The 24541-nt window shown below is 41.9% G+C and overlaps 1 protein-coding gene across 2 annotated transcripts in view; it reads right to left on the reverse strand.

Annotated features, from left to right (window-relative positions):
• Positions 1-24541, reverse strand: part of NUP210L (nucleoporin 210 like) — a 107256-nt gene that overhangs the window by 79464 nt on the left and 3251 nt on the right. For both annotated transcript variants that reach the window (XM_040998940.1, XM_040998939.1), the window contains exons 3-10: positions 13417-13548; positions 11755-11848; positions 11122-11272; positions 8810-8942; positions 6823-6981; positions 3630-3698; positions 2693-2799; positions 1936-2076 (exon numbers count right to left, since the gene is read on the reverse strand). In XM_040998940.1, coding sequence (XP_040854874.1) covers positions 1936-2076; positions 2693-2799; positions 3630-3698; positions 6823-6981; positions 8810-8942; positions 11122-11272; positions 11755-11848; positions 13417-13548 — 986 coding nt within the window. The remainder of the gene's footprint in view (positions 1-1935; positions 2077-2692; positions 2800-3629; positions 3699-6822; positions 6982-8809; positions 8943-11121; positions 11273-11754; positions 11849-13416; positions 13549-24541) is intronic.

A 24541-nucleotide genomic window follows, 5' to 3' on the forward strand; every position in this document is an offset into this window, starting at 1 on the left:
TGTGAGACACAGAATTGACAAGAAAAACACAAATACAAGCTGAAAGAGAATACAGAATTGAAGTTGTTTTAGGATTTTATCCCAGGCAACTTGGCAAAAGAAGCATTAGAAAAACAGCAGGTTTGGGGGAAATAAGTCAATTCTGGAAGGATGATTAGAAATCAGGATACTGGGGTGGACATTATGGGTCAACATGTTAAAACATCACTTGAGATGCCCACATCCCATGTCAGGGTGCAGGTTCAAGTCCCAGCTGCTATGTTTTCTGCTCCAGCCTCCTTCTAATGCATCCTGAGAAGCAGTAGCCTTCTGAGAAGCTTAGCTCAAGTGCTGGGGCCCCTTCCACCCCTGTGAAAAACCAGGATGGAATTCTGAGCTCATATAGCCTGGCCCAGGTCTGGCTGATGCAGCAGGTATTGGAGAAGTGAACTAGCATGAGGAATGAACTAGCAGATGAAAAATTTTCTTTCTCTCTCGCTTTATGTCACTTTAACAAGTAGATGAAAATAAACATTGGTAAAATTCCTCTCAGGGCCAGCACTGTGGTGTGCCAGGTAAAACCACCGCTTATGATGCTGGCATCACATAAGGATGCTGGCATCACATAAGGATGCTGGCTGGAGTTCTGGATGTTTCCTGATGATGGCTTGGAAAAGCAGCATAAGATGGCTTAACTGCCTCGACCCTGGCCACTCACATGGGAGACCCGAGAGAAGCTCCTGGCTCCTGCTTTCCACCTGGCCTAGCCCTGCCCACTAAGCTACCTGAGGAATAAAGATAGAAGATGTCTGTCTAACTATCTGTCTGTCTCTTTCTTCTCTCTGTAATTGTGCCTTTCAAATAAATATAAGTAAATTTTTAAATAAAACTCAAAACAATAAAAGTATGCTATTATTTTTAAAAATTCAAGATACATATTTCTGAAGCATTAGAAACAGATTCATTCCTTATCCCATCACCCAGTATCTATTTCTGGCATTATATCATATGGAAATTAAACAAAAGGAAAAAAATTGCACACAGATATTCAATGATGCTATTTACAAATGGAGTGACAATATGGAGTGGTAGGGCTGGTTAAGTTTCCACTTGCAATGCCTGCAGCTCATATGGATGCAAGTTCTAGATTTAGCATTTCTGATCCAGCTTCCTGCTAACGTGTCTTGGAAAAGCAGTAGAAGAAGGTCCAACTGCTTGGACCCATAAATGATGTGGGAGACCTGGAAGAAACTTTTGTTTCCCAGCTTCGACCTGGCCCACCCCCTACTGTTGTGGCTATCTGGGGAGTGAACCACAGATGGAAGATCTTTGTGTGTGTACCCCTCTCCCTCTAACTCTACCTTTTAAACTAAAAAAAAAAAAAAAAAAAAAAAAAAACCAAATTAAAACACACACACACACAAAACTTCAGGGGCCAGGGCAGTGGCATAGCAAGCTAAGTTTCCCTCTGTCTGTGATGCCAGCATCCCATGTGGGCACTGATTCAAGTCCCAACTGCCTCATTTCCAATTCAGCTCCCTGCTAATGGCCTAGGAAAACAGCAGAGGATGGTCCAAACTCTTGGGCCCCTGCACCCATGTGAGAGACCCAGAAGAAGTTCCTGGCTTCCAGCTTTAAATTAGTCCAGCTCTGGACATTGTGGCCATTTGGGGAGTGAACCAGAAAATGGAAGATCTCTCTGTCTCTCCCTCTCTCTGTAACTCTTTCAAGTAAAATAAATAAATTAAAAGAAAAATTAGTTTATGGGAAAATAAACTAAAAGACAAATTTATTTTGGTGTAAAATTTTTTGGAAATACAAGTACAGTTGTATTGCAATATATATTTTCAGTGAACTTTAAGATCTTGGTTACATCTACTCGCAAATCTGCAAGTCAGTCTGCCTTTTGTGTCTTCTGTGTTTCCCGGACACAAAGCCCATCCTTTTCCTGCCTACCTGGTAAATGATGGAAGCCAGGGATGCGTTGATCACCACAGCACCATCCTTCACGGCTTTTACTACATGGTAAGATCCATTCGCCGTGGTTAGTTGCTCTTCAAAGTACTCCTTTGGAAAGTCGTATGTAATTCTGAGATTCTGAAAATCAGCCCAACAACAACACAAGCCTCAAGACATATTCTTCCCTTAAAGCCATTTTAATCACAGAAGCGTATATAAAACTGTTCATGCAGTTAGGAGATAAATGAAAAGAAAATCTCTGCTCTGCCTCATGAAAATTCAAAATGGGAAAGACATAATTTTAAAATGGTATAAGTCTTTGAAAGACCCATTAATGGCAAGCATCCAGAATGATAAGAGTCCAAGCTTCTGCAAATTTTGCCATTCCATAAGTTGACAGAAATAGGACCATGGCAAAAGAGTGCATTTCACACCTGATGCTCACAGTACTACCCTCACTGCCACAAAACTTTGTTACCGCCTCTGCAGTGAAGCTGTGGAACGAGGCCTTCTTCCAAAGACTGACACTGGTCCTCTCTTCAGCTCTGCTGTTATTCTAACTGAACTGTGTCTTTTACTTCTGGCTTTGCATTCCTCCAGGACAGAAAGATTTACTAATGATAACCCTAAAAAAATCAACTTGCGTTTTAAAGGGGAAATATGGAAGCAAAGGAAGAGTCAGGGCTTCCTAACCAGAAAGAGGGCACATGGAAGAGGTTGTACAAAGAGCTAGAAAAACACAAAAGAGACTCACATCTGAAGTATAGACCTTGGTGCTGCTTTGATCAAACACTTCCACTGTGATGACATACACCTGTCCCACCTCTAGACTCCAGCGGTTTCCAGGTTGGACAGTGAAACCTATACACAAACCGATAAGCAAAAACATTGGAAGAGGCCAACAGTTCTTTACAGTGAAGCTATTCAGACAGTAAAATTTACTAGTGGATGGAGATCTAATGAGATCTTTTGGTTTCTTCTCTCAATTTGCAAAATAATTTGGGGTTCCAAAAAAAGTCTTGGCTAACTTAGCACACCTCAGGTGTAAAGGAAGGCTCTGACTTATATTTCTAGACAAGAACAAAGCATAATTTGGTTCATTCCTAATGTGTCAGAGAAGATGGTAACTTCTTTCAGCCAGAATCAGTTTTACACAGCTTATGGACAGCAACATTCTTTTTCCTTTAAGACTATTCTGCAAGGATTTTCATATCTCTTCCATCTATTTCAAGATGGTTCACTCATGCAAATAATAGTTGACAAGAATAAACAACTGGTAATATACAGTAAAGTAAAACTGAATTCAGAATTAAGTCTCAAAATGAATAATGCACAGACATTCTAGCTGTTAACACCTAATTTTGAGAAATGGTTTAAAATGTTCAACTTCTTAAAAAAAATCACTGTGTAAAAAAGATCTAAAGGAGTGTGCATTTGTCTTGGTGTTTAAGATATTTCTTTGTTATTGGAGTACCTGGATTCTATCCTCAACTTGGCTTCCTGCTAATGCAGGCCCTAAGAGGCAGCATGTCATGTCTGCCACCCATGTTGGAGACCTACATCGAGTTTCTGGTATCTGGCTTCAGGCATTTAGGGAGTGAGCTAGAAGATGGAGGACCTCTCTCTGTCTAATTTGCCTTTCAAATAAGAAACATGAATACATTTAAAAATAATTTAAATAAATAAAATACCTAAAAATCCTGGCTCTACAACATATATGGTACAATTCGGGAGTCCGGACACAGATCGCATATAGACATCTTAATTTTTGCTTAAGGAAATTACATGAGCTGAAGATGTCTGAAAATAAAAGTGAGTTTTGAAGAAAAATTGAACAAACCTATAACCAAAAATTTATACATTAAAAGCTACAACTTTTGTGTATATTTCCAGTACTTGAAAGACTCAGCTATTCTGGAATCTCAAATTTGAAAAAACTGGACTAGGGAAAAAAAAGATCATGCATTGTACTTTTCATTTTTAAAGATTTTTTTTATTGGAAAGTCAGATATATAGAGAGAGGAAGAGAGACAGAGAGGAAGATCTTCCATCCGATGATTAACTTCCCAAGTGGCTTAAACAGCCAGAGCTGCACCAATTCAAAGCCAGGAGCCTCTTCCATGTCTCTCCCACATGGGTGCAGGGTCCCAAAGCTTTGGGCCATCCTTGACTGCTTTCCCAGACCACAAGCAAGGAGCTGGATGGGAAGTAGGGCTGCCAGGATTAGAACCAGCACCCATATGGGATCCTGGCACATGCAAGGTGAGGACTTTAGCCACTAGGGCCCCATACTTTGCACTTTTAAGATCCATTTAGTTAGGAGCTGGCATTGGGTTGTGGTGGTTAAAGTCACTGACTAGCAGGCATCCCTTACAGGTGTTTATGTCAGTTGCTCTACTTCCAATCCAACTCTGCTAATGGCCCAGGAAGGCAAAAGAAGATGGCACAAGTGTTTGGGTCCCTGAACTCATGTGGACGACCCACATGAAGCTCTCAATTTCAGCCTGGCCTAGCCTTATTACTGCTATTTTGGAAGTGAAACAGTGAATGGAAGATCTTTCTCTGTCTCTCCCTTCTCTATGTAACTCTGCCTTTCAAATAAATAAATCTTTTAAAAATATGTACCTATTTAGCAGCAGAACACATTGCCCACATTTTTACAAAGGAATGTATAGAAAGCAGGAGAAAGGGTGACACTCTGAGGACGAAACTTTGGACTGAAGGGGTAAGCACTGGTGCTGAAGGTTGACAAGGAAGCAATGACCGCATGCCCAAGGCTGTGTAAGCAGTTTCAAAATTACTTGTTGGTTCTCTTTATCTCCAGCAAATCTTCAATGTCAGAACATTTTCTCTTAGCTGTCAAAGATACTTCTAGATCATTTCCATGCCATGTACACTACACCTTTCAATTACATTTTGGCACAAATATTAATTAATTGGATAGGGATATATAAAAAATTTAACTAATAAGATGTTTCTCTCTCAAAATATGCTACAACCAGAAGCAGGTGTTAAATCTAATAGTTAAGATTTTTGCATCTCAGGCCCGCCATGCTGGCATAGCAGCTAAAGTCCTCGCCTTGAATGCACCAGGATCCCATATGGGCGCTGGTCCTACTCCCGGCAGCTCTGCTTCCCATCCAGCTCCTTGCTTGTGGCCTGGGAAAGCAGTCGAGGACAGCCCAAAGCTTTGGGACCCTGCACCCGTGTGGGGGACCCGGAAGAGCTCCTGGCTTTGGATTTCAGATTGGCTCAGTTCTCGCCATTCTGATCACTTGGGGAGTGAATCATCGGACGGATGATCTTCCTCTCTGTCTCTCTTCCTCTCTCTATATATCTGACTGTGCAATAAAAATAAATAAATCTTTAATAAAAAGCTGGTATTATATGTTTTAGTCTTAACCAATTCTACTCATTCTATGACCTCTCCCCAGGTAATTTGGTCTACCACAGCTACTGCTGTCTTTTATCCCTAAGCAGGTAACTTGCAAATATCTGCCTTCACTGTGACTCTTTCTTCTCCAGATGCATCGTGCGACATTTTGGCTTGGATATCTGTCTCAGAGAACCTTTAGGTTAATGTGTGAAAAAAGTGAGCTCAGTAGCTTTTCCCTCCAATGCGTTCCTTCTGTGGCAGTTCCCCATCTCAATGAACAGTGCCACTAGGCTGCTATGCCAGGTGTCAATCCAAATGACAGTCGCCATTCATGTCCTCAATAAAGACACAAAAATGGGCAAATATAATATTTTTAGCATGTTGTTTTGAAATAAATTACAATATGAACTGTATATATGAGGAGGGGGAGGGATTATTTAAGTTCATCTGTGGAATTCAAGAAAATGCCTGACACCGACCTAGTGCTCACAAAATACTGAATAACTTATGGTTGTTATACTGAATTTGTTGACAGAAGTCCCAGGCACTTCAAAATGACTAAACAGCAAACAACTCCTTAATCTGAGTTACACAGACAATACAGACAGCTAATCCTACTGTAGAAGAAATAGTCTCCTTCAAGCCTAAATCTTCTTGAGAATTAACCTGCTAAACCTTACATAATCTAACCCTCCGGTCCTCTATTATCTCTTGTGCTTTTACTGCACTTCAGCCTCACTGACTTCCTTCTGTGAAACATGCCAAACTTGTCCCTGCTTCACAAACTCTGCAGTGGCTACTTCCTCTGCCGGAGCTCTTTCACCCAGATACACACGCACGGCTCACTGCCCCAGTGTCACCTTCTCAGAGCACACTTCCCGAATAACCCTGGCTGAAACAGCAAGCCCCAGAACAAAGGAGCAGCATTATCACAGCCACTTGCTGAATGAATTCCAAATATTCAAAGACCAGGAAATATTTACAAATCAAATACTGAGAAATGCAGTCTGAATCAGTTTCATAGAGAATTTAAATTGTCATTGACCTCTACAGGCTGTTCTTTGTTCATTCCTAACAGAAAAAGTTTGCTGAAGTTTTTAAATTACTGCCAACTCAATTATAAAAATACTAACCATCTACTTGCAGACAGCACTACATTTTCTCAATCACTATGTAAAAATTGAAAAAAATAAGTTAAATAGAAGTTTCATGTGTTTCTTCAAGTTTCATTTTCCCCAGTTTCCAAATCATAATAGATAGTGGTTGCAAATAGCATTGAAATGAAAAGGTCCCAAGCTCCATCTACTTTATTTTCACTATCCACCTTTTTTTTTCAGAAATTTTATGACAAAAACAATTAATAGTTCTTTGTTGAAAATTGAACCCACAGAAAAACAGTGTGGTGGTATTGTAATCAGTCTTAATTATTTTATGGAAGAACATGACTAACATGCTGAAAGACTGACAACTAAAACTTGCACAAAAGGATACAGGATACAAAAGGATACTTTTATGGACAAAGACCAGATTAGTTTGGCCCAGCTGGGAGGCAGTGACTATGGCTGTTTTCTCATCCAATAAAGCCACTTTCTCAGAAACAGATCCATTTTGGGCAACTCGATGGTCTTGCAATTCCAGTGTATAATGTTCCAGGGGAAATTTCACCTCTGTAAGATATGAAAGATACATAAGATGTAATGGTGTGTTGTTAGACTATAAGAGGAAGATTAGGAAGCAGTCTAAAATAAGATTATGACTGGCTTCTAATTTCTTTCCTGGTAGAATGAATTTCTACGTGTGGCCATTTTTAGCACGTGTTTATTGTTAATACTGTTTTTGTTCTTAAAAACTAGTTAAGGGCCTGGCATGGTAGCCTAGTGGCTAAAGTCCTTGCCTGGCACATGCCAGGATCCCTTATGGGTGCCAGTTCTAATCCTGGCTGCTCCAGTTTTCATCCAGCTCCCTGCCTGTGGCCTGGGAAAGCAGTCAAGGCCAGCGCAAGGCCTTGGGACCCTGCACCCACATGGCAGATCTGAAAGAAGTTCCTGGCTCCTGGTTTTGGATCAGCTCAGCTCCGGCCACTGCAGCCACTTGGGGAGTAAACTAGTGGATGGAAGATCTTTATCTCTGTATTTCTGTCTTTCCAATAAAAATAAATAAATCTTTTTTTTTTTTAAAGATTTATTTTTATTATTTTTTTCATTGGAAAGGCGGATATACAGAGAGGAGAGACAGAGAGGAAGATCTTCCGTCCGATGATTCACTCCCCAAGTGAGCGCAACGGGCCGATACTATGCCGATCCGGAGCCAGGAGCCTCTTCTGGGTCTCCCACACGGGTGCAGGGTCCCAAAGCTTTGGGCCGTCCTTGACTGCTTTCCCAGGCCACAGGCAGGGAGCTGGAAGGGAAGCGGAGCTGCCGGGATTAGAACCGGCGGGGGCGCCCATATGGGATCCCGGGGGTGCAAGGCGAGGACCTTTAACCACTTGCGCCACCGCGCCGGGCCCTAAATCTTTAAAAAAAAAAAATAAAACTAGTTACGTCTGGGAGTCTGTCACTGTAGCATAGTAAGTTAAGCTGCTGCTTGTGACACTACACCCCTCGGTGAGAGCACCAGTTCGAGCCCCAGCTGCTCTACTTTCTGTCTAAGTCCCTGCTAACATGTCTGGTAAAGTAACAGAAGATAGTCCAAGTACTTGGTCCCATTTCACCCATGCGAAAGACCCAGATGGAGTTTTGACTATTTGGGGTATGGACGAAGGGAGTTAGACGGTCTCTCTGGCTCCTGTTCTGTGTGTGTATGTGTGTGAATTTCAAATACATAAATAAAAACAAGATAATTACAAATCTTCAAAATAGGAAAGAACATTTGCAAAGGTAACTGCAATGTTCCAATTTCTCTGGTAAAAAAAAATTTTTTTTAAGTAAAAATAAAAACAAATTTCTCTGGTAAACTATTTTCACTTGTCCTATAAAAATTAGTAAATTGCTGTTGTTTTACTGGAGAATGCAGGGGCTAGTGTGTTAGTTCACAGTAAGCCTCTGCCTGTGGTGCCAGCATTCCATATTAGTGCTGGTTTGAGTCGTGGATGCTCCACTTCCCATGCAGCTCCCTGTTCATGGCCTGGGAAGACGGCAGAGGAGGCTCCTGGATTGCTGTGCCCAGGCGGGAGACACGGAAGGAGGTGTCTGCTTTTATTCATAACTCTGCCTTTCAAATAATAAATAAATAAATACTTAAAAAAAGAAGAGAGTCCAGATGCCTATGAACACTGAAGCTAATTCTGAAGTTTACCTGTGCCACTAACCTGCTAATCGAAGATACACGGACTATCTCTGTCCAGTATTAGTTTAAGCACAACAAGTAAGAAATGCTGTCTCTCAAAATTCTAAAACATAAATACGTATTTTTCACATGCAACTTGGAATCACTTGCTTTGTTGCCAGCAGAAAGGATTTGGGGAAGGTAAGTCGCAAGAAAACATAATCACCTTACCTGTCATTTTCCCCTGAACCATTTTTGCAACCTGATATTTAATAAAAGCCCCTACCAAGAGATAAATATCATGGGAAGGTATAAGAAATATATTCTCCAAAACAAGCAGGCGTATCAATGCTGCTGTCACTTTCTAAAAGAGATAGGGAAAGAAACAGTTTCCATTACACAAACTTCTCAGGGACACCATTCTTACTTAAATCTTTTACTTTCTAAAAGATAAAACATTTTTAACATAAATGTTTCCTAAATAAGTTATAACTTCGGTTAACCTTAAGAAGTGATCATTAATCTAAATACTATATAAACTTTCTAAGTCACTTCTTAAGTTTCTAGTTCACTCAGATTAAAAATAGAAAACAGGAGCCTCGTGTAATAGTCTAGTGGCTAAATCCTTGCCTTGTATGCACTGGGATCCCATATGGGCACCAGTTCATGTCCTGGCTGCTCTACTTCCCTTCCAGCTTCCTACTTATGGCCTGGGAAAGCAATAGAAGATGGCCCAAGGCCTTGGGATCCTGTACCTGCATGGGAAACCAGAGGAAGCTCCTAGATCCTGGCTTCAGACGGACTCAGCTCTGGCCACTGTGGTCACTTGGAAAGTAAACCAGCAGACCAAAGGACCAGCGGACAGAAAATCTTTCTCTCTGTATCTCCTTTTCTCTGCATATCTGCCTTTCCAATGGGGAAAAAAAAGAAGTGAATCTTTAAAAATTCTCTTAATATTAAAAAAAAAGAATAGAAAATAAAAACTCTTGGGGCCAGTGCAGTGGTTCAAAGGCTAATTCTCCACCTGCAAAGCACTAGCATCCCATATAGGCGCCAACTTGTGTTCTGGCTGTTCCACTTCCCATTCAGCTTCCTCCTGATGCCCTGGGGAAGCAGTCAAGGACGGACCAAAGCCTTGGGAACTTACACCCATGAGAGAGAGACCCAGAGGAGGCCACTGTTCCTGGCTTCAGATCCATTCAGTTCTGGCCACTGTGACCATTTGGGGAGTGAACCAGTGGATGGAAGAACTTTCTCTTGTCTTTCCTCTCTGGAACTCTGCCTTTCCAATATAAATAAATAAACAAATAAATCTCTAAAACTATATATAAAAATAGAAAATAAAAACTCTAAAGGAGAAATAGGTAAATTAAACAGGCAAATAAGGTAAAATGAGAAATAAGACCTCACTGTACACTTTTAAAAAATTTTAACAAACCTTAAGTTAGCAGATGTGCCAGATTAAGTTACTTTCCACTCCTGTTGAATATATTGATTCTTGTGAGGACTTACCTAACACAGGGTTGGCAGGATGCTCTGTAGCATGCAGACATGTTAGTATTTCTGCCTCTTGAATTAAATGCTTACCAAAAGACATTTTTTCTCAAACTTATTTATGCCAGTTGAACTTGTAATTATAATCACATCAAAACTACAATTATGGATGTGAAAAGAATTATAGTTCCTAAAAATTGTAAATATTTTGAAAAGATTAAAGGTGAGCTTCTAATATGATGGTACTTCAAAAAGTTCATGGAAAATGAAATGCAGAGATAAGTTCACTTTGATGGAAAATATTTTTGAAATCCATGCATATCAAGGGGGTTTCAAGCTAACTTCCATCTGCTAGCTCACTCCTCAGGTACCTGCAACGGCCAAGACTCTCCAGATGGGAGCAGCCAGGAATGCAAGTCAGCTCATCAGGCTTTCACTACTGCTTCCCACGGTTGGCCTCAGCAGGAGGCTGGAGTCAGAATTCAAATCCCAGTCCTCCAACACTGTCCTTGTGTGTTTCAACTGTTGGCTAAACACCTGCCCTGTAATATTTAATTTTAATTCCATTTTTCATTAACTTGTTGAAGCTATCTTGTGCTATCAAATTAGGTATACACAAAAAAATACAAAAGACTGGTGGAAAATAAAACCCTTGAAGAATACAATCTGCTTCATACATTCTAAATTTTTACTTAACTATCAAGGAAAATGAAAGTAGAAACTGTGGTTTATGCAACACACAGTATGTATATTTCTCATCAAGGAACTTGTGGGTGAAGCAAGGCCTTGGGCTTACAATAAAGAATTACTGAATAAAATGCAGCTATGTAGTTTAAGAAAAGCTATCAATCATATTTGTAATTCTAATTATGTAACAAAATGTTTAAGAAAGATAAACATTTTTTTGTGCTAACCTACTTCGTTACTTCTTCAATTACATGACCAACTATTGCCAAGAATCACGTCAAGTAAGAGATCTTCTATAGATGCATATCATAAACTGTATTTTCTATAAGCAAGGCTATTAGATGGAAGTTAATGGCACAAACCTTATAGAATGGTTCAAAAATTCGAACTTTTACAATAGCAGCTCCGGTTCTCATCCCAGATACCAAAATCATATCTCCTTGCCTCTCTTCTTTTTCCATCTCAACTATATAAGCTGGAGGAGAATATTCTGCTTCAGAGTATTTCAGAATCCTAAAGATATAAAATAAGATTTGTTTTGAGCAGAGCTTCTGAAATTCCTAAGAGAATAACATCTTTAGATTGTAAACACTAAAAAAAACTTTCCCCACAAGGACTGTAAGAAGTACTTAATGGCTAAAGCTGTTCTGGCACTAACATTTGAATTGTCTGAGTTCTATCTTGATGCTTAAGACAAAGCTTTGTATACTGCTCACTCCGTTTCAGCAAGTGCAGATAAGCTTGAGTAACGAAACAGCCAGGAGATGCACCTGGCTCAGGTTGTGTGTTTCTGCTTCCCCGGACTTCTTCACAGTGGCTCCCACTAAGCTTCACCAAAGGACCTACATTCATGCCATATGCATCCTATCAGACATTTCCCCTGGTGAAGCAACTGGTTATTAAATGCCACACACAAAGTCGCTGCTCGGTGCACCATCCAATGGCAAGTGTCTTCTCCAAACAAACCCAGACAATTCGTTGGGTTTCAGGTTTACCTAATTTTGCTAGACAGCTGTTCTCTTGCTGACTCGTTATCCTGGGCAATGCTCCACTCAAACGTCATCCCTGCCAAGCTGCTGAAAGTGTTTCCTGTAGAGCAAGCCAAAAGTAGACGAGACAGAAACACATACTCAAAACCAGTCGGGTGTCTTCTACAAGAAAGGGAAACTTAACCAGATTATTTCTAGGTTGCTTTCAGTAACAAACAGAAGCACTCTCATTAATGAACAAACAAACAAACAAAAGACATAAGGAAGACTCCCTAAACAAACAGAATCAATGCTGCCGCATGAACTTTTTGAAAGTACAAAGGATTCATTTCCTGACTAACTTCTGGTCATAAAAATTCTGCCACATTCTTTGTTCCTTTCTACATAAAAGGCAATCTGATGTCTACCTGATGTCTGACAAACATCTTTACTCTAGCTTCCTTCAAATTTTTATAAAAACCAATTCATGAGCCCCACATGGTGGTCTAGCAGCTGGGGTCCTCACCTTGCATACGCCAGGATCCCATATGGGCACTGGTTCTAATCCCGGCTGCCCTGCTTCCCATCCAGCTCCCTGCCTGTGGCCTGGGAAAGCAGTCAAGGGTGGCCCAAAGCCTTGGGACCCTGCACCCACGTGGGAGACCCGGAAGAAGCTCCTGGTTTCGGATTGGCTCAGCTTCTGTCATTATAGCCTCTTGAGGAGTGAATCATCAGACAGAAGATCTTTCTCTCTGTCTCTCCTCCTCTATATATATCTGACTTTCCAATAAAAATAAATAAATCTTAAAAAACATTTTTTTTTGGTAAAAGCCAGTTAATGCTTCACATTTAAAATATTAGACTTCACTTGTTTACAAAGAAAGTGGAAATAAATCTAACTGCTTTAAATACTATTTTACATAATATATTCAAAATAATATAAAATTAGTCTAAATTTAGGAGGCTTCACAGGTCTTCACTTGATCCTCTTAACTACAAACAAAGTTAATCAACTGAATAGAGCTTGCAAGAGATGCCAAAATATGTTCTTTTTTTGTTTTGTTTTTTTTAAGATTTATTTATTTATTGGAAAGTCAGATGTACAGAGAGGAGGAGAGACAGAGAGGAAGATCTTCCGTCCGATGATTCACTCCCCAAGTGACCACAACGGCCAGTGCTGTGCCGATCCGAAGCCAAGATCCAGGAACTTCTTCCAGGTCTCCCACACAGGTGCAGGGTCCCAAGGCTTTGGGCCATCTTCCACTGCTTTCCCAGGCCATAAGCAGGGAGCTGGATGGGAAGTGGAGCTGCTGGGATTAGAACCAGCACCCATATGGGATCCTGGCGCGTTCAAGGCGAGGACCTTAGCCACTAGGCCATGCCGCTGGGCCCCAAAATATATTCTTAATTGTTGATCCAGGGGCTAGCAACAGAACCTCAGTAGCAGAATTTGGATATTTAAGTTCAGAGACAACAATAATAGTAGGAAAATTTCACAAGACAGCATCACTTATATTAAATTTTTGACTAATATATATTAAATTTTACTCAGAATTAATTCCTGTTCTACCTGAAATCTGAGAAAATGAGTGCTATTTCCCAGCTATTTTCTTACTCAAATAATTGATTCCAAGAAGGAGAGTATTACTTTCTTTGGGTTCATTGTATTGAATCCTCTGAAGCTCTTACCTTCAGCATCCAACGCTCTCACTATCAGTTCCAGCGGTGAATCATCCACATAGAGTTCCCGGGTCCGAGACACAATTTCAATACTGTTTATCACATCAACTTTAACATCACAGCGTAGTTCATGGTCAGTCACTACAATGAATCCAAAAACTGAGTACTTAATTTAACAGGTTATGAATTTATTAAATCTCTCACTCAGTGCTTACTGTAAAAATTACAAAATGAAAAACAAGACAACTGCTTTTACCTGTAGAAAAAAACAACAGCATAATGAGAAGTCACTAATTCTCTATTTTTAAAAATCCATTCATATACATTTACATGTGTATGCATGATTTTATGTATATATTATATACATGTATGCATGCACACACACACGTATATATTTGAAAGGCAGACAGAGAGAGATCATTCATGTGCTACTCATTCCCTAAATGGCCACAACACATGTAGGCTAGGACAAAGCCAGGAGCCAGGGTCTACACCCTGACACCCATGCGGGAAAGCTGGATGGGATTCCTAATTCCTAGTTACAGTCTGGTTGAGCCCTTTGGCTGCTGTCAAAAGTGGAGAGTGGGGCCCAGCGGCATGGCCTAGCGGCTAAAGTCCTCGTCTTGAACGCCAGGATCCCATGTGGGTGCCTATTCTAATCCCAGCAGCTCCACTTCCCATCCAGCTCCCTGCTTGTGGCCTGAGAAAGCAGTCGAGGACAGCACAAGGCTTTGGGACCCTGTACCTGCGTGGGAGACCTGGAAGAAGTTCCTGGGTCCTGGCTTTGGATCGGTGCAGCACTGGCCGCTGCAGTCACTTGGGGAGTGAATCATCGGACGGAAGATCTTCCTCTCTGTCTCTCCTCCTCTCTGTACATCTGACTTTCATATAAAATAAAATAAATCTTTTAAAAAATAATAAAGTGGGGTCCGGCGCGGTGGCGCAAGTGGTTAAAGGTCCTCGCCTTGCACGCCCGGGATCCCATATGGGCGCCGGTTCTAATCCCGGAAGCCCCCCTTCCCTTCCAGCTCCCTGCCTGTGGCCCGGGAAAGCAGTCGAGGACGGCCCAAAGCTTTGGGACCCTGCACCCGCGTGGGAGACCCGGAAGAGGCTCCTGGCTTCGGATCGGCATAGTATCGGCCCGTTGCGCTCACTTGGGGAGTGAATCATCGGACGGAAGATCTTCCTCTCTGTCTCTCCTCTCTGTATATCTGCCTTTCCAATGAAAAAATAATAAAAATAAATCTTTAAAAAAAAAATAATAAAGTGGAGAGTGAACCATCAGCAGATGAAGATACCTTCTCTGCCTTTCAAATAAAATGAAAAAATTAAAATAAAAAAATGTAAATGTGTTTACTTAGGAAAGCAAATGTGACAGCCATACATTGGTGCCATCAATAATGTCTCTCTTTCTTTTCAATATTTTCCTCTCTGGACCATCAGAAAAAACACTCGAGCTCACTATAATAGATACAACCAGTGTTCTAGAACAACCAGAGCTCTTGTCAATAAATCCGCAGTGAAATTCAGAAATACTAATTGAAGTAAAATGCAAATAAAAATTGCTTTGTACTGCTACCCTTTAAAAAAAGATTTATTTACTTTTATTGGAAAGTAATACATACAGAGAGCAGGACAGACATAGAGAAAAATTTTCTGTATGCTGATTCACTCTCTAATTGACTGCAATGGCTAGAGCTGAGCCAATCCGAAGCCAAGAGCTAGGACGTTCCCCTGGATATCCCATGTGGATGCAGGATCCCAAGGCCTTGCGCTGGCCATCCTTAACTGCTTTCCCAGGCCACAAGCGGGGAGCTGGATGGGAAGCAGAGCAGCCGGGACTCGAACCAGCAGCCTTATGGGATCCCGACGTGAGCAAGGTGAGGACTTGACCTGCTAGACTACCATGATGGACCCACTGTATCTTTTTTTTTTTTAAGTTATCTATTTATTTAAATGGCAGAATCATATAAAGACAGAAAGAGTATCTTCCTTCTACTGCTGGTTCATCATCCAAACGCTGGCAACAGCCCTGACTGTGTCAGACTCAAGGCAGGAATCTGGATCTTCACCTTGTCCCCCACATGACTAGCAGGGACACAAATACTGGAGAGAGAGCAGGTCAGAGAGAGACAGACACACTCTCCCACCTTAATCCCTGAATGTTCTCAAGAACTGGGTTGAACCAAAGACAGCAAATAGAAACTCCACATGGATGGCAGTGACCATGAAAAATGGCCTCCCACGGTGTCTGGCAGGCAGGTGGAATCAGGAGCACCATGAAGAGTCAAGTGCAAACATTCCAAATCAGGATATGCATGTCCCACACAGTGTTTCAATTGCTGCACCAAACAGCTGTCCTCTACAATACTTGCTTAAAAAGAAAAACTAAGGTGGACTGTGTCAGTCTTTGGACGTTGGAAGGATTTCCTCAACTTTGGAGCAACAAAATCAACAGCATCTCTCAGAACCATCAAAACCACTTGAGCAGCACCCTCGGAACATGCTCCCCACCAGGAACCCTGGGATGAGACCGGGTGCATCCCCATCCCTGGGTACTGATGCAGTTGGTCTGCTAGGAGTGGCCCTCTCCTCTTCCGTCCCCACTTTCTCCAGGTAAAGGAGGAAAAAGGAGATTGGAGATTGGAAACAATTGTCTCGTCTACTTTCCTCCATTCCATGACCCTCTCCAACCTCCCCACCCTAATCAGTGGGCATGCATCCCTCTCAAATGTGTAAACATCATCCAAAATAAAACCAATTTATCACTTTAGAAAGGGAGATATATTTATTTATTTATTTATTTGAAAGCCAGAGATACATAGAGAGAGAGACAGTGATTGTCCATCTATTGGTTTACCCTCCAAATGGCTGTTACTCTTTCAAATAAATACTTTTTAAAAAAGATAGTGTTCATTTTCCATTAACTGTTTTGGACACTCCTCACATGCATATTCCTGTAATGTAATACATTATTTCATCTTTCATATTTTAAAGAAAACCTTGGGGCCAGCACCATAGTGTAATAGACTAAGCTTTGGCCTGCAGTCCTGGCATCCCGTAAGGAAGCACATCAGTTGCAGTTCTGCCTGCCCCACTTCCAGTCCAGCTCCCTGCCCATAGTCTGAGGAAATAACAAAGGATAGCTCATGTCCTTAGGCTCCAGGCCCTGCGTAATGGCTCGGTGTCTAAAATTCTCAACTTGCATACCCCTCAGGATCCATATGGGTGCCAGTTCATGTCCCAGCTGCTTCACATCCTGCTTATGGCCTGGGAAAGCAGTAGAGGATGGCCAAAAGCCTTGGGACCCTATACTTCTGTGGGAAACCCAGAGGAGGCTCTTAGATCCTGGCTTTGGATTGGTTCAGCTCTGACTATTGTGGGCACTTGGGGAGTGAACCAATAGATGGAAGATCTTTTTCTCTCTCTCCTTCTGTCTGTAAATCTGCCTTTCAAATAAAAATAAATAAATAAAAAGGGGCTGACGCAGTAGCCTAGTAGCTAAAGTCTTGGCCTTGCATGTGCCAGGATCCCAGACGGGTGCTAGCTTTGGTCCTGGCTGCTCCATTTCCCTGCCTGTGACCTAGGAAAGCAGTAGAGGACAGACCAAAGCATTGGAACCCTGCACCTGTGTGGGAGAACTGGAAGAGGCTCTGGGCTCCTGGCTTCAGACTGACTCAGCTCTGGCCATTGTTGTTGCTTGGGGAATGAACTAATGGATGGAAGATCTTCCTCTCTGTCTTTTCTCTGTATATCTGCCTTTCTCATAAAAATAAATCCTTTTTAATAATTTAAAAATAAATAAATATTTTTTAAAACAACTATGCAGGAATAAAAGATTAATGGAATATTAGGGGAAAGTGGATGCCAGGTCTATGGGAACTCTTGTACTATCTTTGTACCACTTCTTTAAATCTAGAATTATTACTATTACTTAAAGATTTATTTTATTTGATAAGCAAAGAGTGGGGAGACACAGATAGAAATATTCCGTCTACTGGTTCACTCCTGAAATGATCACATTGGTCAGAGTTGAGCAGCTCTGAAAACAGAAGCCATGAGCTTCTTCCAGGTCTCCTATGCAGGAACAAGGTCCTAAGTACTTGGGCCATCCTCTACTGCTTCCCCAGGCTATAATCAGGGAATTGGATCAGAAGTAGAGCAGCCAGGACTTGAACCAGTACCCATATGAAATGCTGGCACCAAAGGTGGAGAGTTTCCATCACCAAGGAATACATCACCAGGAAGCTGGAAATGGAAGCAGGGCTAGATGTAAAACTGACTCTTTCACATAGGTTGCAGCCAGGCCAAGTGGCATCTGACCTACTATGCCAATTATCAGCACCTATTTTCGGAACACTCACATGTATGGAACACAGTACAAAAAGTACTTTGTGGGCCAGCATTGTGGTAAGGCAGGTTAAGGTACCAGCATCCCATATCAGAGCAGATCTGAGTCCCAGCTGCTCCACTTCCAAACCAGCTCCCTGCTAACATGCCTGGGAAAGCAGCAGAAAATCGTTCAAGTACTTGGACTCTTTTCATCATACAAGACCGAGATAGAATTCTAGACTTTGGGCTTCAGCTTGGCCAATCCCAGTCAATAGTCATTTAGGAAGTGATTAAATGGATGAGAAGTGTCTCTGTTTCTTTCTGTCACATTTCTGAATAAATAAAAACTTAAAAAAAATAAAATAAAACAACAGACCATATTGTGGCATAGTAGGCTAACGCTTCCACCTGTGGTACTGGCATCTCCTATGGGCAACCATTCATGTCCCACCTGCTCCACTTCCAATCCAGCTCCCCATTTATGACATAGGAAAGCTGTGGAGGATGGCTTGAATCCTTGGGCTCTGTACCCATGTGGGAGACCTGGAAGAAACTCTAGGAATCCTGGCTTTGCCCTGGACCAATGCTAGTCATTGTAGCCACTGGGAGAATGAACCACTGAATGGAAGATCCCTCTTTGTCTCTCCTCTTTCTGTAAATCTACTTTCAAATAAAAACTGAAAAAATACAAAGTTCTTTCTCAGCCATGAATTCTTTGTATATACTGAGGCCACTACTTTATGTTCATTGGTTTTGTACCCTGCTACCTTGTCAATTCTCTTGTGAGTTTTAATAGTCTCTTTACTGAGTCTTTTGGTTTGACTTCCTATTTTACAATTTGAATTCTATTCTTTTTCTTGCCTGACAGCTCTAGTGAGGACTTTCAATACTACAATGAACAGCAGTAATGATAGTGGACATCCCTGTCTAGTTCCAAATCTTAGTGGAAAAACTTCCAATATTTTCCCCTTTTAAAAAATTATTTTTATTGGAGAGACAGATTTACAGAGAGAAGGAGAGACAGAGAGAAAAGATCTTCCATCCACTCCCCAAATGGCAACAATGGCTGGAGCTGAGTCAATGTACACACAGGAGCCAGGAGCTAGGAGCTTCTTCCGGATCTTCCAGGCAAGTGCAAGATCCTTGGATCGTCCTCTACTGCTTTCCCAGGCCACAAGCAGGGAGCTGGAAGGGAAGTGGAGCATCCAGGACATGAACCAGCGCCCATATGGGATCCCAGCTTTTGCAATGTGAGGATTTAGCTATTGAGCCATTGCAGTCGGCCCTCTAACCTTTCCCTAGTTTGTATGATGTCTGCATTCTTTCATATATTGCCTTGATTGTGTTGTCGAATATCCTTTCTATACCTATGTTGCACGGGGATTTTAGCATAAAGTGCTGTTGGCTTTTATTAATTACTTTTTCTGCATCTATTGAGATGGTCTTTTTATTATTATTCATTGCGTTGATGTGGTCTGTCATGTTAATTGATTTGCATATGTTAAAACATCCCTGCACTGCAAGGATAAATCCCATTTGGTCCAGATGAATGATGTGTCTATGTATGTATGAATGTTGCTGTGGCTCCCCTTAACTGCAGTAAGAAAAGCCTACATAACAAAATCTTCTAAGAACACCTGCTGGCAAGGACCCTTGGAGCATGCCCCATGTCGGGGACACTGGGATGTTGTCAGGAGACTGTCTTCCATCCCAGGGTATGGAGGCAATTGGGAGGTTGGGTGGGGCTTCTTCTCTTTTCTCTCCTCTTCCTCCAGATACAGGAAGGAAAATAAAAGAGTGTGGAAATAATGGTCTCAAGCACCTTCCAATAGCCCTTGACCTTTTGCACCCTAATAGGCTATGTAAAATTTATCAAAAATAAAAATAATCATCTTAAAAAAATTAAAAAGAAAAAAAAGTGTATACATACATTCCCATTAATGAACTGTATAATGAAGACTAGAGAACCAGGAACAAAGAAGTATGCATTTCCCGAATAAAAGAAGGATCACCAATGAAACTGTTACACATACCTTAACAATTTGATACTAGAGTCTCTTCCATTACCGATACTTAAAATGTCATGATACTTGTAAACAGCAGAATGTTGAAATTGCAACTGTAGCTGAAGGACTATATCATTTGTAACAATATGGGAGAAAGGTGGTGGTGGGAAAAATGGGAAGGGGAAAAAAAAGCCCTATAGTTACAAAACTGTATAATGAAAAAAAAAAAAAACCAATAAAAATATTTTAGGGACCAGCGACATGGCCTAGCAGCTAAAGTCCTCGCCTTAAACGCGCCAAGATCCCATATGGGCGACTGTTCTAATCCCAGCAGCTCCACTTCCCGTCCAACTCCCTGCCTGTGGCCTGGGAAAGCAGTTGAGGAAGGCCCAAAGCCTTGGGACCCTGCGTGGGAGACCTGGAAGAAGTTCCTGGCTCCTGGCTTTGGATTGGCTCAGCTTGGCCGTTGTGGTCACTTAGAGAGTGAAATATCGGACGGAAGATCTTCCTCTCTATCTCTCCTCCTCCTCTCTGTATATCTGGCTTGGTAATAAAAATAAATAAATCTTTTTTAAAAAATACTTTAAAAATAAATATTTTTTTTAAATCTTAAAAAAAAAAAATAGTTATCTAGAGCCAGCATGTGGCACATTAGATTAAGTCACCACTTGTGATATCAGCATCCCAAGTGCAGTGACAGTTTTAGTATTAGCTGCTCTGCTTCCAAGCCTGCTTCCTTCTAATGCGCCTGAAATGGTAGCACAAGATTGCCCCAGTGCTTGGGTTCCTGCCATGTGGGAGAACTGAATGAATTCTGGAGTTCCTAACTCCTGTTTCTGGCCTGGTCCAGCCATTTGGGGAGTGAAACAATAGATGGAAGATTCACATCTGTCTTTCAAATAAGCTCTCTTTTTAAGAACTTAAGCCATTCTTCTCTCCCACTAAAAGCACTCAGTTATCCAAAACCCTTTTTCCTTCTCCATGTGAACTTTATAATTATGCCAAAACTTCAAATTGTTAGTACCTAAGGGGTACTAGATTCACTACTCTAAAATATATTTAAAGACCACAACTGGTAGGACTCAAGAATGGATACTGTCTGGGCTGGGCCATTCAATGTAGTAGTTAAGATAAGATGCTGCTTGAGTCAACTGCATCCCACATCTGACTGAGGGTTCGAATCCCCACTCTGCTTCCAATTTAGCTTGTTCGTACTGCACACTTTGGATGAATTAGTCCCATCTCTGCTACCCACGTGGGAAACCACTACTCCTGGGTGCATCTGGCGTAGCACTGCTGTTGAAGCCATTTGGGGAATGAATCAGTAGATGGGAGATCTCTGCCTCCTATCTCTCCCTCTCTTCTCTTTGCCTTTCAAGTAAATACAAATATAAATGAAAGGAGGAACAGCGCTGTGGTGCAGCAGGTTAAGTGAGTGCTTCCGACACTGGTATCCCATATTGGCATGTCCATCATGCCCCAGCTGCTCCACTTCTGATCCAGCTTCCTGTTAATTAATGTTCCTGGTGAAGGCAGCACACAAGTCCCCTGGACCCCGTCACCCACGAGAGAGATCAGGTTTCTGGCTCTGTGCTTTGTCCTTGCCCAGCCCTGACTGTTGTAAGCATTTAGGGATGGGAGACCTCACTCCCTCTTTCTGTTGTTCTGCCTTTCAAACAGATTAGTACATCTTAAGAAAAAATTAAAAAAGGGCCCGGCATGGCCTAGCGGCTAAAGTCCTTGCCTTGAATGCGCCAAAATCCAATATGGGCACCGGTTCTGGTCCCGGCAGCTCCACTTCCCATCCAGCTCAATGCTTGTGGCCTGGAAAAGCACTCGAGGACGGCCCAGGGACCCTGCACCGGTGTGGGAGACCTGGAAAAATTTCCTGGATCCTGGCTTCAGATCAGCATAGCTTGGGCCGTTGCGCTCACTTGGGAAGTGAATCATCGGACGGAAGCTCTTCCTCTCTGTCTTTCCTCTTCTCTGTATGTCTGACTTTCCAATAAAGAAATAAATCTTTAAAAAAAACCATTTTCTAGCTAGTAGGCAACTCCATGTTAAATGCATGAATAATTTCTCTTAGGCATATTCTTTCCTTTGAAAATGCCCTTTGCAGATAAGCCCCACCTGACCTTGATTCCTTCTAAGATTTCACCCTTATCACACACATATACATGCATACATAGTATACCATGCTTTAATTTTTCCACTTTCCTGATTTCACTGAAATAATCTTTTCCCCTCATCATCCTATTACCTCTAATACTTTCTGAAAAACAAGCTTTTCTTTTTCAATGGTTATGAAGAACAAATTGTGTCTGGAAAAAAAAACATCCTTTGATTCTTTTTTGATTTCCTGTTTCCATCGAGATGGGCATTTACCTACTAGGTTATTTGGACTGGCATTTATTATTGGGGTCTCCATTGCCAAAGAACACAATTACATTAACGCTAAAATTGAGAAAGTTAAGGTATACAAGGGCAGGCACTGGGCACAGTGGTAGGGACACTGCTTGGGATGTCCACATTCCGTATCAGAGTACCTGGCTTCAAGTCCCAGCTTCCCAGGCAATCCCAGCACCCTGCTACAGGGACTAATCAAGGGTCCCTGTCACCCATGTGGAGGACCCAGAGAGGTTCCCAGCTTCTGGCTTCAGTCTGGCCCAGCCTGGCCTGTTGTGATATTTGGAGACTAATCAGCAGATGAAAGATTTCTGTCTCCCTTTCTTTCAATTAAAATAACCAAAAAGGTGCTTTTAAAACTTTTTTTTTAAAGATTTATTTTTATTATTATTATTATTATTATTTTTTCATTGGAAAGGCGGATATACAGAGAGGAGAGACAGAGAGGAAGATCTTCCGTCCGATGATTCACTCCCCAAGTGAGCGCAACGGGCCGATACTATGCCCATCCGAAGCCAGGAGCCTCTTCTGGGTCTCCCACGCGGGTGCAGGTTCCCAAAGCTTTGGGCCATCCTCGACTGCTTTCCCAGGCCACAGGCAGGGAGCTGGAAGGGAAGCGGGGCTGCCGGGATCAGAACCGGCGCCCATATGGGATCCCGGGCGTGCAAGGCGAGGACCTTTAACCACTTGCGCCACCGCGCCGGGCCCAAAACTTTTTTTTTAAGTATTGCTATAAGTCACGTGAAATTAAGCTGAAAGGGCCTCGCAGGAGAGCCTAGTAGCTCAATCCTAGCCTTTCATGTGCCAGGATCCCATACGGGTGCGAGTTTAAGTCCTAGCTGCTCCACTTCCCATTCAGCTCCCTGCCTGTGGCCTGGGAAAGCAGTCGAGGACGGCCCCAAAGCCTTGGGACCCTGCACCCATGTGGGAGACCTGGAAGAAGCTCCTGGCTTCTGGGTTTGGATCAGATCGGTTCCAGCCGTTACAGCCAGTTGGGGAATGAACCAACAGACGGAAGATCTTTCTATAGCTCCTTCTCTCTGCATCTGCCTTTCCAAAACAAATAATAATAATAATAATAATAATAAATTAATTTTTAAAAAACTAAACTTAATGTCAAATCTGCCATTTTTTCCTAGTTTTTGTGTTAGTGTATTATAATTAAGAATAATCACAGGGCTCACATGATGGCTTAGTGGCTAAATCCTTGTCTTGAGAGTACCAGAATCCCATATGGGTGCCAGTTCATGTCCCGGCTGCTCCACTTCTGGTCCAGCTTCCTGCTTATGGCCTGAGAAAGCAGTTGAGGACGGCCCAAAGCCTTGAGAATCTGCACCTGCATGGGAGACTCAAAAGAAGCTTCTGGCTCCTGGCTTCAGATTGGCTCAACTCTGGCTGTTGCAGCCACTTGGGGAGTGAATGAGTGGATGAAAGATCTCTCTGTCTCTCCTTCACTCTGTAAATCTGATATAACTTTCCAATAAAAATAAGTAAGTCTAAAAAAGGAAAAAATGCAATTACAGTCTAATTATAATTTTTACTTTTAAATTTTTCATATTTTTTATTTAAAATTGCTTTCTTAATCTAATTTTTTAAGGTTTATTTATTATTTTGAAAGGGAAATGTACAGACAGGAGAGACAGAGAGTAGGTTCTTCCTTCTACTGGTTCACTTTCCAAATGGCTGCAACAGCCAGAGCTGAGCTGATCAGGATCTCCCATGTGGATGCAGGGTCCCAAGGCCTTGGGCCATCCTCTATCTTCCCAGGCTATAGGCAGAGTGCTGGATCAGAAGTGGAGAAGCCAGGACTCAAACAAAGCACACACATGGGACGTAGGTACTGAAGGGCAGAAGCCTAGCCTACTACACTGCATACTGGCCCCTGTATATTTGTTTTTACTAGGGACCAGAATAGTACAAGACTAATTAAGAAAGAAAAAAAGGGAGGGGGTCTCTGTCATTTGCATGGGAGACATGGACTGAGTTCCTGGCTCCTAGCTTTGGCTGTTCATCTCTGGTATCTGCAAGTTTTTAGGGAGTGAACCAGGAGCAATACTACCTTCTGTCTCTGTCAGTCTATTCAAATAAAAGTGAAAAAAAAATTGGCAATTTTTTCCTTCCTCTTTATAACAGATGACATCTTTAATTTTTTGAAAGATAGCATACCAAACACTCTCCATAATCACATTATAATCACTCACCAAAATTATTAAGTCATTCAGACATTTCTATCTTTTTTTTTAAAGATTTATTTTATTTTTATTGGAAAGGCGGATATACAGAGAGGAGAGACAGAGAGGAAGATCTTCCGTCCCATGCGCAATGGCCAATGCTATGCCGATCCAAAGCCAGGAACCTCTTCCAGGTCTCCCGCGCAGGTGCAGGGTCCC

The sequence above is a fragment of the Ochotona curzoniae genome, unplaced genomic scaffold (assembly GCF_017591425.1).
Source record: "Ochotona curzoniae isolate NIBS_2020 unplaced genomic scaffold, NIBS_Ocur_1.0 scaffold_1037, whole genome shotgun sequence".
Classification (NCBI taxonomy): Eukaryota; Metazoa; Chordata; class Mammalia; order Lagomorpha; family Ochotonidae; genus Ochotona; species Ochotona curzoniae.